The sequence below is a fragment of the Nyctereutes procyonoides genome, unplaced genomic scaffold, assembly GCF_905146905.1.
Source record: "Nyctereutes procyonoides isolate TBG_1078 unplaced genomic scaffold, NYPRO_anot_genome, whole genome shotgun sequence".
NCBI lineage: Eukaryota > Metazoa > Chordata > Mammalia > Carnivora > Canidae > Nyctereutes > Nyctereutes procyonoides.
Genome location: NW_026575024.1, coordinates 23,828,477 through 23,846,485, shown reverse-complemented (window position 1 = coordinate 23,846,485; position 18,009 = coordinate 23,828,477). Strand labels below are relative to the sequence as shown.

The window sequence follows — 18,009 nt, the reverse complement described above, 5'->3', positions numbered from 1 at the left end:
CCTTGTATATTCCTACTCAGTTGCAGTCCCATCTCTCCCACCAGAGGTAATCATTATTTTGAACTGTATTTATTATTCCCATACATGCTCTTATAAATATTTCCATAAAAATATATGGTATTAAAGCAAAGGAAGCCACCAATAAAACAAAAAGGCAACCAACTGAATGGGAGAAGATATTTGCAAATGATATATCTGATGATGGGCTAATATTCAAAATATATATAAAGAACTCACACAATTCAACATCAAAAATAATCTGATTAAAAATGGACAGAGGTCCTGAATAGACATTCTTCCAATGAAAACATACAGAAGGCCAACAGACACATGAAAAGTTATTAAACATCACTGATCATCAGGGAAATGCAAATCAAAACCACAGCGATACCACCTCACATCTGTCAGAATGACTAATATTTAAATGACAGGAAATAACAAGTGTTAGGATATGGAAAAAAAGGGACCCTTGTGCACTGTTGGCACAATGTACCACTCTCTATGGAAAACAGTACGGAGGCTCCTCTAAAAATTAAAAACAGAAATACTGTATGATTCAGATATTCCACTACTGGGTATTTACCCAAAGCAAACAAAAACAACAATTTGAAAAGATATATGCACTCCTATGTTTATTACAGCACTATTTATAATAAGCCAAGATACAGAAGCAACCCAAGTGTTCACTGATACATGATGGATAAAAAAGACATGGTTTTACACATACAATGGAATATTATTTAGCCATAGATGAGATCTTGCCATTTGCAACAACACGGTTGGAGATCTCTCTCTCTCTCTCTCTCTCTCTCTCTCATGAGAGACACACAGAGAGAGGCAAAGACATAGGCAGAGGGAGAAGCAGGCTCCCTGCAGGGAGCCCAATGCAGGACTCAATCCCAGGATCTGGGATCATGACCTGAGCCAAAGGCAAATGCTCAACCACTGAGCCACCTGGGTGCCCCACAACATGGATGGATCTAGAGAGTATAATACTAAGTGAAATCAGTCAGAGAGAGAGACAAATACTATATGATTTCACTCATATGTGGAATCTACAAAACAAATGAACAAACAAAACAGAGAAAGACCCAAATACAGAGAACAAACTGGTGATTGTCCGAATGAAGCAGACTGGGGGAAATGGGCAAAACAGGTCAAGGGGATTAAGAGGTACAAACTTCCAGTTATAAAATAATTAAGTCCTGGGGATGAAAAGTACAGCATGGGGAATATAGTTAATAACATTGTAATAAAAAAAATAACATTGTAATAACATTGTATGGGGATATGGTAGTGAGCATACCTTAATGTATAAAATCATTGAATCACTGTGCTGTATACCTGAAACTAATATAACATTGCATGTCAACTATACTCCAATAAAAAATAAACTACAAAATTTAAAACATATGCTATTGTTCTGTATGCACAGTGTGAACCATATATTATACCTTACTTTTTAGTCAACACTGGGATTTTTTTTTTTTAATTTAGGTCACTTCAGACAAGTATTTTTTTTTTTTCTAAAACATGTATTTATTTTTAAGTAGGCTCCTAGGCTCAATATGAAGCTTGAACTCATGACCCCAAGATCAAGAGTCACATGCCATATCGACTGAGCCAGCATGTGCCCCTTAACACTGGGATTTAACTACTCTGATAGAAGTAGCTAATTCATTCATTCTTCACTGTTTTACTCCACAATGAATTTAACGATTCTTTTAAATTTATATATACATATATATACACATAAAAGAACATATATGTGTATATATGTATGTTTAGGTAGACTATAATTTTCACTATTAAACAACATTGCAATAAACATTCTTATAGGAATTACTGTGTAATTCTCTCAATTACTGTGTATGTGCACAGGTAACCAATTATCTAGAGTAAGCAATAGCAGGTGTTATTTTTTTTTTTTTTACTTTAAGAAGAGTATTTCCGAAGTTTCAATATTAAGTTTAATATTTGCTGTAAGTTTTGTTATCATATTAAGGAACTTTCCTTCTATTCCTAGCTTTTGTCATGAATAACTACTGGATTCTACAAAATGCTTTCTGTTACTTGGTCATATCTTTTTTTTTCTTCTTCTTTAAAATCTGCAAATGTTGTGCATTACATGAGCCTCTGCTTTTGAAACATTCTTATATTCCTCAGATAAAACCTACTACCCTACATCTCAGTAATTCACTTTCACTGGACTAGGTATTTATCACTGCACTTATCACAGGACCTTGTAATTACCTGTTCCTTCATCTATTTCCAAATAAATTCATATTGCCTTGAGGGAGAGGTATGTCTTACTTTCTTTCCAGAGCCTCAGCACATAAGACTTGATATAGTAAGGGTCTCAGTATATGTGAATATGAATAATGTCAATTATTCCTAGAAGCCTCCATGGCCTCCACTCTTATTTCTGGTAATGAAGAACAGGAGCTTGCTATGGAGGGGGTATGTGGAAATAGCTTCTTCCACCTTTGCCTTCTCCTTCACCAGGACACAAATGTTAGTTATTGTTATTAGAGGAAACTGTAACTTTCAGCCTTGTTCCTCTAGCCCTGTCTTAGTGTATGGGTCACAAACCAGGTCCAATAGCCCTCCAACCCCACTTTGTGTTATATTTTAATACTTAATACATACAATATATATTATGAAGTATAACCAAGTGAATAGCTGTGTGTGTCTTTCCTATCACATCTTCCTGTCTCTCTGCCAGAGGTAACCACAGTCCTGAATTTTATTTAGCCTTATATGAGTTTGCTTATTTCAGAGCTTAATAAAAATGATACACTAGAGGCGCCTGGGTGGCTCAGTCAGTTAAGCATCCAACTCTTGATTTTGGCTCAGGTCATGATCTCAGGGTCATGAGATCAAGCCCTGCACTGGTACCTCCATGCTGATTGTGGAGCCTTAAGATTCTTTCTCCCTCTCCCTCCGTCCCTCCCCTGCTTACACTCTCTCTCTAAAAAAACAAAACAAACAACTATATAGTCTTCTGCAACTGACTTCTGTCAATTTCTATGATTTAGCTATGTTGTTGCCTATAGTAACAGCTTATTGACTTCCACTACTCTCTAATATCCACTGTATGATTAGAGAACATTTATCCATTCTCCTATTGATGGATCATGGACTTGGTTTCAGTTTTTAACTCTGAAACAATAATATTATAAGCATTCTTGTGCATTTCTTGATGTACATGTGCAGAAGTTTTTCTGGGGCAGTGGCTTCCAAATTACATTGACAATGTCCAAGAATAAGAAAAAATTTCTATTATAACCCAATAAAACATACATAGGTGAATATATAAATAATGTAACAAAAACTGAAACAATACCCTTACATGACTTTGATCTTTTCTTTTTGGCTGGTAGACCCAGCTTTCGTGACCTCTTGGCTTTGATGTAGTATGTTCATTTCTAAAAACTACTGTGCTGGGATTGAGTTTATCCACAAACATGCCTGGGCACAGGTGATCCAGGCACAAGAATGACACATCAGCCCTCAGGGTAGTGCTTCCCTAGGTGCTGGGTCACAGGGTATGCACATATTCAAGCAGAAAACAAGGAAAAATAAAGAGATTCTGCAGAAACAAAAAGGTATCAGCAGTATATAAGTGATTCCAAAGATACACCTTCTCGGGGTGCCTGGATGGCTCTGTCAGTTAAGCAACCGACTCTTGATCTCAGTTTAGGCCTTGAGCACAGGACTGTGAACTCAAGCCCCACATTGGGCTTGGAGAAAGAAAGAAAAGAAAGAAAAAAGAAAGGGGACACCTGGGTGGCTCAGCAGTTGAGCATCTGCCTTTGGCTCAGGACTCAGGGATCAGAGTCCTGGGATCGGGTCCTACATCGGGCTCCCTGCATGGAGGCTGCTTCTCCCTCTGCCTGTGTCTCTGCCTCTGTGTATGTCTCTCATGAATAAATAAATAAATAAAACCTTAAAAAAAAAAAGGAAAGCCAGCCAGCCAAAGAAGGAAAGGTCAATGATATACATTCTCACCAACACTTGCTCTTTCTCTCTCACTGTAATCTTAATTTGCATTTCCCTGATCATCAATGAAGTTAAGCACATTCTGTTTATGGATTATTCGTATCTCTTTTGTGAAATGCTCATTATATCATTGCCCTCCTTTTTCTTTACTGAGCTATTTGTCTTTTTCTTGTTGATTTGTAAGAACTCTTGATAAATTCTGAATACCAATTCTTTATTAATGAGTTACATATATCTTTTCCCAGTTTGTGGCTTAGGTTCCCATTTTCTTTACCGTGTCTATCCCTCTTTCAAACTGTACCAAGGTTAACCATGTCTAGCAGAACTCCTCACTATTTTTGGTAACACACAGAGAAATGAATGTCAGGTCACGAGGAACAAGTGGCTAAAGTTATGAAGGAGCAATCCTAGACTCTCATGCTCAGACTGCCAGGGAGTCTGGTGTTTCCACCCTGGAAGCTCCCTTTCACACACTGGCTGGAACATACAATTATTGGAAAAATAACAAAGCCTTTTCATCAGAGGGTACAAAGGGTTTGTCTGGGACCTGCACACATCTCCAGTGTGTTTCTATAGACAATGGGCCACTTGTGCATCTTCTGCTTGTGCATGACAGGCAGGGCCTGGGGAAAATGCAGCAGAAAGACAGAAATGAAAGCTGGGATAACCACAATGCACGTTGGTAGCCTTTTCCCTGCAACAGCAACTCTTAAGAGGCTGCTCCTGCCTCCTCAGTAATAAGAGGAAGAAATCTGCCAGCCTACAACCAACATAGAGCAGTGGAACAAAGACTGGGGAAGTAAAGTAAGCTCCACATCTTCACAAGCATTGCTCAAAAATCTAATTTAGTGATTATCTAACAGAGGTCTATAGATGTGGTTTTTTTGGGGTAAGTTCTTGATGATAATTTTTTAATTTAGTGTTTCATTTCAATCCCAGTTTTTTGTTTTTTTCATTTTTCTTTCTTTTTTTCTTTTGTAAGTAAGCTCTTCACCCAACATGGGGCTTGAACTCATGACCCTAAGATCAAGAATCACATGCTCTGCTGAGCCAGCCAGGTGCCCTTTGTGTTTTTGTTGTTGTTGTTTTTAAAGCATATCTTTTGAATGTCCACCTTACAACCAAATGGCAGGATGTCAGTGTTCACATGTGCATCCTCTATGCTGGTATCAATTAAACTGTAACTGTTGAAGACTAATGAAAATAAACAGAAGTGGACTTAATATGTGAAAGTCAAACATCACCACCCAGGAAAACATATCCTAAAGAATGAACGTTTCACAGCTTTCAAGTATCGAAAACTGGTAGGAAAATGTAGTCATCACATAGCATATAACAATTTAAGTATGCTACAAAGATCTTGCATCAAAATAATTAGTGAGGGGTAATCTGATTTTGGCAAAGTAATGTTAGTCATCACATTAAATTCACAAAGTCAATCTGAGCTTTTGAGTCTTATCATTATTTTGATTTCAATTTACATACTGGTTTAGGTTTTATTGTCATTTAAAACCCATTAGAAGGAGGAATATAACCTAGTTTTGTACTTGAATATATTAAGTAAATAGAAAAAAGTTAATACTAGGAATATGGAAGAATTTTGTTTTAAAAGAGCTCTGTACATCATTCAGGTTTGATAATCCCAATTGTCTGAGACATCCTCCCCTGTCTGGTCATCCACCTGCTGGAAAACATAGCTCACCTTTTTAACACCCAAAATATCTTCAATGAGGGTTGCTGTTTGTAAGAACGTTTTCTTACTCGTCATCAATGTAAACAGGAAGATTACAAAGTCATTCTTCTCTGCCAAACGCTTTGTAACTCCTTCCGTCTATCACAAGAGAAAAGGAGAGAAAAGGCAGAATAGGTTATAATCACAAAATAAAACATGAAAAGCAAGGTATTCCCCCTTCTAGACATTGGAAAAGCAAGTCCAAGCTACAACAGGAATTCTTGGCAGAGGCCGTAAATCACTAAAACATTGTGTGCAAATGAAAGGGGGGCGGGTCATGGTTGGTTCATCATAGGTTCTTGACCTAATGTCTGCCTAGTAACTAAATGAGAAGCTACAAACCAGCACCCAGTAGGCCAGGTTTTATTTGGTCAGCAGTATGTTTTAAATTTGGAATGTAAATGTCTTCAGGCAGGTCATGCCTACTCCAGGTTAGCCACAATTTGCACAAGTTTCCGCCCCCAAACAGGCACCATCAGACATTTCTTGGTTTCTGCCTACTCCCTGGAATTAAGCCAGATCAGCACAGAGTTGAACCATATTATTCTATGTTCTTCCAATTTTTGTTTCCTTTACTTTTTTTTTTAAATGAACTGTTTTGATGGAATATTGATAATTAACATTAGGTACCATTAACAAACAGCCTCATAAACTAATGACTATATGGAAGTTGCCACTGATGGGAGTACTTATATCATACATAGGTCATCTTTTAAAAGAAGGACAAGTTCTTACTGACCTTAGTTGCAAGAATAGTTGTGTGTTAGCTGAACAATTAGTTTACTTTTATCTTCTAGGTCTGTCCATGCCTATCTGCCTGCTAGCTACCTGTGGCTACTGAGCACCTGAATTGTGGCTAGTCTGAACTGAGATGTGCTCTACATGTAAGAAACAGAGTGGATTTTGAAAGCTTAGTACAAAAAAGTAAGGTAAATATCCCATTAATAATTACGTTGTTCACATGTTGGAATAGCCTTGATATACTATAATAAATAAAATATATTATTAAAATTAACTTATTTCTTCCTACTTTTCTTTCTAAAAAAAAAATGTGGCTATAAGAAAATTTAAACTATGGGATCCCTGGGTGGCGCAGCGGTTTGGCGCCTGCCTTTGGCCCAGGGCGCGATCCTGGAGACCTGGGATCGAATCCCACGTCAGGCTCCCGGTGCATGGAGCCTGCTTCTCCCTCTGCCTGTGTTTCTGCCTCTCTCTCTCTCTCTCTCTGTGACTATCATAAATAAATAAAAATTAAAAAAAAAAAGAAAATTTAAACTAATCTAAGTAGGCTCATGCTGTATTTCTGTTGTGCGGTGCTGTTAAAAGATGCTGAATTGTGTTAAGTGTTGAAACTTATTTCCCTATTTGTGTTGGCCAATAAGTTTAAACCCAAATTTGTGCCCCATTCATACTACAGATGATTTTATGGTCAGCCCAATTCCTGCATACATGTTATACCCTCACCTTGTTCTACACTTTTCTTTCTTCTACTTCTAAATTTATGATTTATGATATTGGTAGATTTTACATATTACTACAAGAATGCCTGAAATCTCTTTCTGAATGATGCAAGAAAGGACATGGAATTAAATGTTCCATTGTATTTTCATAACATACAGGTTTCACTTCCATAGGATCACTTGTTTCATTCTGGCGTGTATTATGATTCACTGCTTACACGTTACCACATAAGTTCCTAAAAGACAGGTACTGTGTCTTACAAAAACTAGCACCTGTATATTGCTTAGTCCTCACAACAAGCCTACAATGTTAATAAGATTACTAACTGCATTCTACAGATAAGAAACTAAAGCTCAGAGAGGTGAATTAATAAGTACTGAGCCAGGAGCCAGAACTCCAAACCCAGTTCTAGCACTAAGTGCTAGGCTTTTTCCTTTCTACCAAATTGCTTCTTTTATTCACCATTCTTTCCTTCTCAGGGGTCAAATAAGCAGAGTCTCCTGCTTAATACACTGGTGGGGCTTCTAGTTCTGGTTTTGTTTTGTAACAAGGAAAACAAAGGAATGGAAATAAATAATGGAATTAAAAGGAACCTTAAAGGTTACACATACTCTTCCAGTGTATGTATCGACTTGGTAAAGGATTGTTCAGTCTCTGCTTGGACACCTCCAGGGCTAAAGGAGATCACTACCTGCTGGAGCAGCCCTAACTCTTAACAATTTCTACGAAATTCTGCCTCCCTACAATTTCTACCTGTTGGTCCTGGTTCTTAGGCCCACATAAGTAAGTCCAATTCTTGCATGTCTGAGGATAGCTCTCATGTCCACCACCCCCACTTGAACGTTCCCCTCTCAAGCACTGCAAATGTGGTGGGGACAAAAAAGGAGGCCCCAAGAACAGGTATACTTACACAGACACACGTATTATACAGGATGCTCAAACAATCCTTGGACATTTCATCACTTACTGAAAGTGAAAGGGGAATAATTGGTTATTTTTCTCACTGAAAAGATGGTTGTAATTAAATTTTTGAACCTAAGAACTGTTCCTCACAATCTCCTCCAAGATGATTATCTTCCTTTTAGTATACCTCTTTCAAAGAGGTGTACTAAATCTTGTTTACCAAAGATTTTCAGGATGCCTATCAGAACCTACAAACCAATTTGTATACTGACTTTGGGTTTGATGCAGTAGCCATTTTCTTCTTAAGCTCCATAGTCTTCATACTTTGAACCTACTGTGGTGTCATCTTGTAATAGCCATGATAAATTTCCAAAAGCAGAAATGTTAGAATCCAAAGTATAAACTTCCTGATTGCACGTTATAAATTTCCACTGGTGGTTCTACTAGCAGCAAACAAGGGTATCACTTTTACTAAAGACTCACAAGTGTGTTTTTGTTTTCTTTTTTGTTATTTCTGTTGGGGAAATGGCTTTTAATGCCTGACCTACTAACTCCAACAAAGAACTAGCTACTTTTCTGTGAGCAGGAACAGGGGAATACAACAAAAAGGAAGTAATTTTTATGACCCCTAAGCCTGAAGAGAATAAAACTGAGTATGAATCATCAAAAGAGTGTTTTTGCTCGGCATTAGTTTTACTTTTAAAAGTTGTTTCCATTCATTCCATCACTGCCACAAACTCTAAAATATTAGGTCTCCCTCTGAGAGGTCAATGGGCAGCCCTGCCAAGCCAGCTTGACCAGAAGGGTTATCTGACATAATCTGGAGACAATGCAGATGTCCCATATCCCTTATCACTACCTTTCAACCTGTGGGGGCTTTTTGGTTTATCTCTTGACTTCAGAGCAGGTTGGAATACCAGATCAGTGTATCTCTGCATTTCTAGACCTTTCATTTTCAAAGGGAACTGCAATTTACTCATTCATCAAATATTTATTCAGCACCTACTCTAGAGCAAATGAAGAATACACAGTGGTTAGCAAAAGAAAAAAAAGTCTCTAAACTTAATAGGAGGCAGAGAGAGTAAGTACACCAACAAGTATTTACAAGATGCTACTTGCTATCAGGGTAGACAGGGAACATGAAGAACCAATTTAGATAGAGTACAAAGCTGAGACATCAAAGACAAATATGAATCTTCTTAACCAGTGTTGCACATACAAACGAGGTCTTACATAATATGTTTTGAGTTAAGGCAGGAATTTTTTAAATTAAACAAAAATATGTATTTTTCCTTTTGCCTCGTTATATCCGAGGGACAAGGTAGGTCCCCAGCAGCTCTCCTGGACCTATCATAGGAAGTCTAGCCAGGGTTCTCCTTCTTGCTGCATCTGCTCAAACCGACACAGTCTGATTGGGAAACAGCCTCAGTATGGACCACCAGTGTTTCTGTCAGTACTCGAAGGCCACAGGCTTCACTGAGTTGGATTAAGTGAACTTCTTTGAATAGGTCATCCAAGATACCTACCTTACCTGCAGATACCCAGGATACCTACCCTCATGCTACCTCCTTGTATTTACATAAAAATACTTCAATTAGGGATCCCTGGGTGGCGCAGCGGTTTGGCGCCTGCCTTTGGCCCAGGGCGCGATCCTGGAGACCCGGGATCGAATCCCACATCGGGCTCCCGGTGCATGGAGCCTGCTTCTCCCCGTGCCTGTGTCTCTGCCTCTCTCTCTCTCTCTCTCTGATGACTATCATAAATAAATAAATTTAAAAAAAAAATAAATAAAAGATAAAAATACTTCAATTAAAAAAATATGTATGTGATGTTTGTAGAAGGGTATTCATCAAATGTTAAAAGTGATCTCTGGCCTGTATGTATGTATTTTTGTGATCTCTGGCTTGTGCCAGAGTGCTCTTACTTTTTTTTCTTCTTTAAATACTGAATACCTAAAAATAATAACTGTAACAAGTATAAATTATAAAAAGGAATGAAAGAATAATGCCCATAGAACCGTCACACAGCTTAAGAAATAACATGCTACCAAAACACTTTGACTTTCTAATCTCTACCATTTTTGGTAATGACTAAACTTTTTACCAAGAGCACATATCACCTTTACCACAACAAAAAAATATATATATGCTTTTGAAAATAAAAACAAATGATCTTACCAGATTATTCTTTACTCTCTCAATTAACTAAATAGGAAAAATAAGAATTTCCAGAGAAAACATAAAAGCTGGGCCCACAGACTATTAGGAACTACAAACATGCAATTCTTTTAGCCCAGTGGCTTTCACACTTTTTTATTTAAAGTCCCAGATCAATATCACTACCTAGTACAAAATGAAGAAAGCGAGCTGCTTAGTTGGGGATGGAGAGCACATACTGCCACTGAACGAAAAGCAGACCACCACTGTAGAGCTAGGAGGGGAAAGAAGCCCCCGGAACCACATCACATCTGCAAGCTGGGAAGTGAGGACCAGTGGCTCACAAGTATACTTACTTTTCAGTTTCTGTCCCCGGATAGAGATTGTAGGCCTCATAAGAATTTCTACAAGGAGCTACATATTTGAAAAAGAAAAAAAAATTTCAGTAAAAATCTGCAAAATTAAGTCCAAGCACAACTTATAAAACAACCTTTGCCATGATGACCGACAGCCCAAGTATCTGTCACAGTACTAAAAGACCCTCTTGTTCCCAACATGGCCAGAAGGCAGTGAGGCTTGTGGGAATGAGCACTATACCAAGGGTCAGGAAACCAGTCACAGCTCAGCCACCTAGTCCTCATGTCATCTTGAGAAAGTCAATGTCCCTCCATGGCCTCAGCTTCCTCATTTTAAATAAGCACGTTAAACTAGGATCCAATGTGGCTTTAATTTTTAAAAGCTATAGAACATTATCACTATGATTCCTCTTTTGCTTAAAGAACATTTGTGTTCTTTTACAGACATAGGTTAATAAAACAGAATTTCAAAAAATATACCATAAACTGTTAATACGAATTTCTATGGGGGATGGGGCTGATATGCATTCATTTTTCATTTTATATACTTTTAACACAACACATAGTTTTTGCTGCTTAAACTCTTAAAATAAGCATACACTTAAAAACCCGTTCTGTTGAGACAAGGACAATTTATTACGATGATCAATCCAGTAGGAACAATGATAAATATACACATCTAACAAGAGAGCCTCAAAATACATGAAGCAAAGCTGACAGAACTAAAGTAAACAGACAATTTAAAAATAACAGAACACTTTAATATCCCACCTACAATAATGGACAATTACACATCACCAAAGAAATAGGAAGACTTGAACATTATAAACCAATAAACTCTAACAGACATCTGTAGGACATTTTGCCTCATAACAGAATACATATTCAACTCAAGCACACGTGGAACATTCTCCAGAATAAATCCTATATTAGATAAAAAAACAAGCCTCAATAAATTAAAAGGACTGAAATTACCAAAGCATATTCTCTGACCGTAATGAAATCAAATTAAAAATAACAGAAAGAAACTTGGGAAATTTACCAATGTGGAAAATTAAAAAAGATCCTAATTAATAAATGAGTCAAAGGAGAAATCACAAAGAAAACTGGAGAATAGTTTGAGAGAGATGAATACAGTAGAACTTAGAGCTAAGGCAGTGTTTAGAGGGAAATTTATAGTTGTGAGTACCTATTTTTTTAAAAAATAAAAAACAAGAATTATCTCAAACCAATAACCTAATCATCCACATCAAGACACTGGAAAAAAAATGTACAAACCCAAAGCAAGCAGAAGAAGAAAAAATAAGGATTTGAGTAAAAACTAATTTAGTAAAGAACAGAAAATAGGGGCAGCCCGGGTGGCTCAGCGGTTTAGGGCCACCTTCGGCCCAGGTGTGATCCTGGAGACCTGGGATCGAATCCCGTGTTGGGCTCCCTACATGGAGCCTGCTTCTCCCTCTGCCTGTGTCTCTGCCCCCCTCTCTCTCTGTGTATGTGTGTCTCTCATGAATAAATAAATAAAATCTTAAAAAAAAAGAGAAAAGAAAAGAGAAAATCAACTATATCACCACCGACCTTATAGAGAAAATTATCTTCCTTCTGATGGGACACTTTTAACTACTATATATATGAAGCCACACTAAGCATCTTCGTATACAAAGTTTCATCTCATTTTGACTTACATCTTTATGAGAGATTTATAGAAAGGTAAACGAGGCAAAATGGGTAATGATCTTTAAGGTTTAAGGCATACTACACAGTTTTCAAGAGATGCCCCACTTCTCACAATCATCAAAAGGTGTAAGATGCTCAACTGTATAGAATATAAATTCACTTCAAGTGAAAGATGAACTATGTCAAGGAATACATTAAAAGTCCTTGAACGCCAAGCTATGGATTACACCTGGCCCAGACATTTCATTTGGTCTACACCTACTGAAAAGCTGAGAGATTTTACTCAAGAATCTAGATTTCCCACGTCCCCCAGGGCAACAGCAATCCATAGTCATGAAAGAGTCATTTCTCCATAAACAGAGCCACACTCTCCACTTCTCCACAGTCCCCGCAGGCATTTGATCTGATCATCTTACTTGGGCCTCCCTCGCTCCATTAAGTTACCTACTTGCCCCTATAACACATCTGACTTTATAAACTCTCAGATACACTTTTCATTGTCAGGTCAGGGTTGACAAAGGAGTGGCCTAACCAGCAGCACGCCCAATTATTCCAATTCAGCTGAGCTTTGGGCAGCATACTGAAGAGAAGGTTACTTTGGGGCCTTGATAGTGACCGATGAAGAAATAAAGAGCCCTGTCTCAAAAATACTTTCAGGAGCAAGATGACAAGGGAGTTCAACAAGAACAAATGTACCCAAATTAAGGTAAGTGAAGGGCAAAAAGACCAAAGCAAAAGCTCCTAGTTATGAACAGACTGAAGTTCCTAGAGAAGCTAATCTTCTCCAAAGCAGACCAAAACTTCACAAAATCAGAAGCTTTGATGCAAAGATGTCCATGACAGTCATCTGCAACAGAAAGCCACATTTTCATTGCCTACAGACATCAGGCCTGAGACCCACACTATTCTTTTTTCCTCCCATAAATATACTGGTTTCTATTAAATAACTTCCCTGATGAGCCATTCAGAGGTGAAGGGTTCCTCAAGCTGGCCATTAAGTATGCACTACAGGACCACTAGAGCTGTTGAGGAGAGGCAATGCTGAGCAACAATTAGGGAATAAAGGCTAAGGCTGATGCTCTGGGTGCAAATGTGTAACAATCTTTACTTTCACAATAAATGGCATCTTAAGGAAATGGTTTTTATTTTTTTTTTAAATTTTATTTATTTATTCATAGAGACACAGAGAGAGAGAGAGGCAGAGACACAGGCAGAGGGAGAAGCAGGCTCCACGCAAAGAGCCCGACATGGGACTCGATCCAGGGTCTCCAGGATCACGCCCTGGGCTGCAAGCAGCGCTAAACTGCTGCGCCACCGGGGCTGCCCAGGAAATGGTTTTTAAATTGCAATAAAATATGACACCGCAGAGTATAAACAATAAGCCTACAACTCTGGGTTTTACAAAGTGATCATTCCTGTACAGTCACCACCCAGATCAAGATACAAAATAACCATTAACACCCAAGAAGTAAGGACAGATATCTGGGGGGAAAATGTAGGATCCCAGGCCCTCATTCATTACATGGTGCAAAAATGTAAACGTATGTGATAAAAACTTTAAATATATTACAAAGAAATACAGACACAGTTTATAATCCAACAGAGGGAAAAGCAAGAAAAGCTTTGAAGCCATAAAAGGAAAGACCAAGCAATCTGACAACTTAAAAAATAAATCCCTCTACATTTAGAAGTACCATAAGTTAAATTCATAACCATAGGTTTATTTCATTTCTCAAATTTGGGGAGAAAAATACAACACATATAACAAAGGACCTTTAAGAATGAGTAATTACAAAGTGCTACCATCTAAGTGTTTGTGTCCTCCCAAAATTCATGTTAAATTCTAATGCCAAATGATATCTTTAGGAGGTGGGGGTCTTTGGAAGCTGATTAGATTAGGAGGACAGTGCCCATATAATTGGGATTATGTCCTTCTAAAAGAGGCTCTTGAGAGATTCCTAGCCCCTCCCACTACACTGAGGACACAGGGAGAGGCTGGCAATCTGCAACCTGGAAGAAGGCCTTCACTAGACACCAAATCTGCCAGTGTCATGATCATGGATTCCCAGCCTCCAGAACTAAAAGAAATAGATTTTTTTTAGATTATTTATTTATAATAGAGAGAGAGAGAGAGAGAGAGAGAGAGAGACGCAGAGACACAGGAGGAGGGAGAAGCAGGCTCCATGCCGGGAGCCTGATGTGGGACTCGATCCCGGGACTCCAGGATCGCACCCTGGGCCAAAGGCAGGCACCAAACCGCTGAGCCACCCAGGGATCCCCCAAGAAATAGATTTTTATTGCTTATAAGTTACCCAGTCTATGACAGTCTGTTATGGCAGCCCAAACAACTAAGAAAATCAGTAAAAGAAAGACCCAATAATCAAACAGAAAAGGATATAAAAGCTACTAAGAGATAACGGGCATAAAAAGAACAAGTTATAAACACATGAAAAAATATTCAATCCCACTCATAGAAGAATGCAAATTTTAAAAACTATGAAAAGACTATATAAAGTACTCTCAGAATGAATAAGACAATCCAACTAAAAAATGGGAAAAGGAGAGGTGCCTGAGTGGCTCATTCAGTTAAGTGGGTTTAACGGCTGACTCTTGATTTTGACTCAGGTCACGCATGATCTCAGTGTTGTGAAATCAAGCTCTGTGTCAGCCTCCGCGCTCAGCAGGGGTCTGCTTTAAGTCTCTCCCTCTGCCCCTCCCCGACCACCACGTGACGTGGCACATGGTACAAGCACTCTCTAATATAAACAAATCTTTTTAAAGGAAAATGGGAAAAGGAGATAGATATTTTCCAAGGAAGACATACAGATGACTTATAAGCACATAAAAAGATGCTCAACAGCATTAACCATCAAGACAATCCATATCAAAAAACAGTGAGAGGGACGCCTGAGTGGCTCAGTGGCTGAGCGCCTGCCTTCGGCTCAGGGTGTAATCCCGGGGTCCTGGGATCGAGCCCTGCCTCAGGCTCCCCGCAGGGAGCATGCTTCTCCCACTGCCTATATCTCTGCCTCTCTGTGTGTCTCTCATGAATAAATAATCATAAAAAAAAAACAAAAAACAAACAAACAAAAAAAAACAGTGAGATACCACTTCACATCCATCAGGATGGCTATAATAAAAAACAGATAATAACAGATGTTGACAAGGATATGGAAAAGTTAGAACCCTCATACACCATAAGTGGGCATGTAAAATGGTGCAGTTGTTTTGGAAAACAGTCTAAAAGGTTAAACTTAAGAGATTAAACTTAAGAGTTACCATGTGCCCCCGCAAACCCACTTCCAGGTATACACCCCAAATTAATAAAAACATGTGTCCACATAGAAGTGGGATGCAAATGTTAAGAAAAGCATTATTTTTTTTAAAGATTTTATTTTATTTATTCATGAGAGACACAGAAAGAGAGACAGAGACATAGGCAGAGGGAGAAGCAGGCTCCCTGCCAGGAGCCTGATGCAGGATTCAATCTCAGGATCCTAGGATCATGTCCTGAGCTGAAGGCAGATGCTCAACCACTGAACCATGCAGCCATTCCAAAAGCAACATTATTCTTAACAGCTAAAGGACAGAAGCACAAAAGTCCAAAAGTCCATCACCTGATAAACAGATATACAAAATGTGGTATACCCATACAATGGAATATTCTTCAGCCATAAAAGGAACAAAACACTGATACATGCTACAACACAGATGAACTTGAAAACAGTAAGCTAAGTAAAAGGAGTAACAGAAGACCACACATTACATGATTCCATTCAGATGAAACATCCAGAATAGAGATATCTATAGAGATGGAAGTAGAATAAAAGCTGCCTATGATAGAGGTGTGTAGGGGAGTGATAGGTAAAACATACAGTTTTTCCTGGGGTGATAAAAATATCCTAAAATTGATTGTGGTAATGCTTGTGTATATCTATGAATACACCAAAAACCACTGGATTGTAAACTTTAACTGGGTGGATTGTACAGTATGTGAACCATATCTCAATAAAGCTTAAGAAACTCTAGAAATACACTTTTTCTCATATCTACTTAATTAATATTTAAAATTTACTTAAAATGTACTATTTGGTAAAGGAAGCTGCTGGGGGCTGGTAATGTTCCATTTCATGATTTGAGTGGTAGTGACAAAGATGAACTTATTTGGTGATAATTACTGGTGTACTCTTCTGGTAAGCAAGACTTAGATAATACAGTCCATAAAAACACACATATATACATGGTGTTGGTGATGATGTGGATTAACAGACACTATTACACTTTGTTATTGGAGATATAAGCCAATAAAACTTCCCAGGTATATAATCAACGAGTTTATAAACAATAAAGCACACATATATTTTGATCACATAGGTATATAGTCCCATGCACAGAAACATTTACTGCAACCTCGTTGTAAAAGGAAAGGTGTGAGAAAACTCTAAATGCCCATCAATTGGGGCCTGGATAAATAGACTACAGTATAATTATGCCAGAGAATACTATACAGCTATTTAAAATAATGAGGCAGATTTATAAATACTGAATCTATCCCCAAGCTAGAGAACTACACAGAAAGAGCAAGGTACAGAGTAGTATATCTGTATATAGGGAACGACACCTTTATGTGGGTAGAAAAATATAAGGTGAGGACAGTGGGGGTTATTTACACACACACACATACACACACGCGCAAGCACGCTAAAACAGAACATCTCTGGAGGGACACAGAAAAACTTGAAATTGTAGCTGCCTCTGAAGAAGGGGTGGGAGAAGTAGGAGACACACTTTTTACTTTGCGCCTTAAAAAAAGAAAAAAGGTGGATATATTATCAACTCAAATAAATCATTCTTCTAATGTAAAACCTATGGTGCTTCAACACAAGTGAGTGTCCCTGAGCATCTAAAGATTAAAATTCTGAAGTGTTTGCTATAAATTCTGCAATGTCTCCTTTCTCTAATTTCAAGAGTTAAATACTCAAGCCATTAAACAGTAGTAATAATGAACTACTTACATCAACACCTCCAAACAGGTCAAAAATATAAGTATTTGGATAAGTGGTTTCTTGGGTAAGTTTCCTCTCTTCAGTAACAAATGCCATAGCCTCCATGGAGAGAAGAGGAGAAATTTCCTAGTTCAAAAAAAGTATACAAAGAGACTTTCAGTTTTAGTATTCAAGAGGAACCACACACCAAAACGTTGGTTTGCATTTTAGTCACAACCTGAATGCCCATGAGCCCAAAGATAGCCCCCAATGAACCACTGTAGAAAAAAATAATCTTATAAAAAAGCTAGAATGATGGTCAAAATTTTAATTTTAATAGTAACAATTTAATACTTATTATGTACCAGGTATGGTTCTAAGTACTTCATGTATGATCTCTTTTAATCCTCACAAACCTATGAGATAACAGTAATTTATCATCCTAATTTTACAGATAAGCAAACTGAGATAAAAAGCTGTCAAGGTCACACAGCTGGTAAGTGACAGAGTTAGGATTTAAATCTAAGAAATCTGGCTCCAGGGACGCCTGGGTGGTTCAGCGGTTGGGCCCCTGCCTTCAGCTCAGGTCGTGATCCTGGGATCCAGGATCCGGTCCCGCATCAGGCTCCCCGCAAGGAGCTTGCTTCTGCCTCTGCCTGTGTCTCTCCCTCTCTCTCTCAGTCTGTGTCTCTCATGAATAAATAATCAGAAAGAGAAAGAGAAAATGAAAAAGAAAAAAG

At 38.2% G+C, this 18,009-nt stretch overlaps 1 protein-coding gene across 1 annotated transcript in view; it reads right to left on the bottom strand.

Moving 5' to 3' along the window:
• TRPC4AP (transient receptor potential cation channel subfamily C member 4 associated protein) overlaps positions 1-18,009 on the bottom strand; it is a 71,717-nt gene that overhangs the window by 34,866 nt on the left and 18,842 nt on the right. Inside the window, exons 3-6 of the mRNA XM_055343756.1 lie at positions 17,300-17,416; positions 10,611-10,668; positions 8,106-8,161; positions 5,705-5,833 (exon numbers count right to left, since the gene is read on the bottom strand). Of these exons, the coding sequence (XP_055199731.1) occupies positions 5,705-5,833; positions 8,106-8,161; positions 10,611-10,668; positions 17,300-17,416 (360 nt within the window). The remainder of the gene's footprint in view (positions 1-5,704; positions 5,834-8,105; positions 8,162-10,610; positions 10,669-17,299; positions 17,417-18,009) is intronic.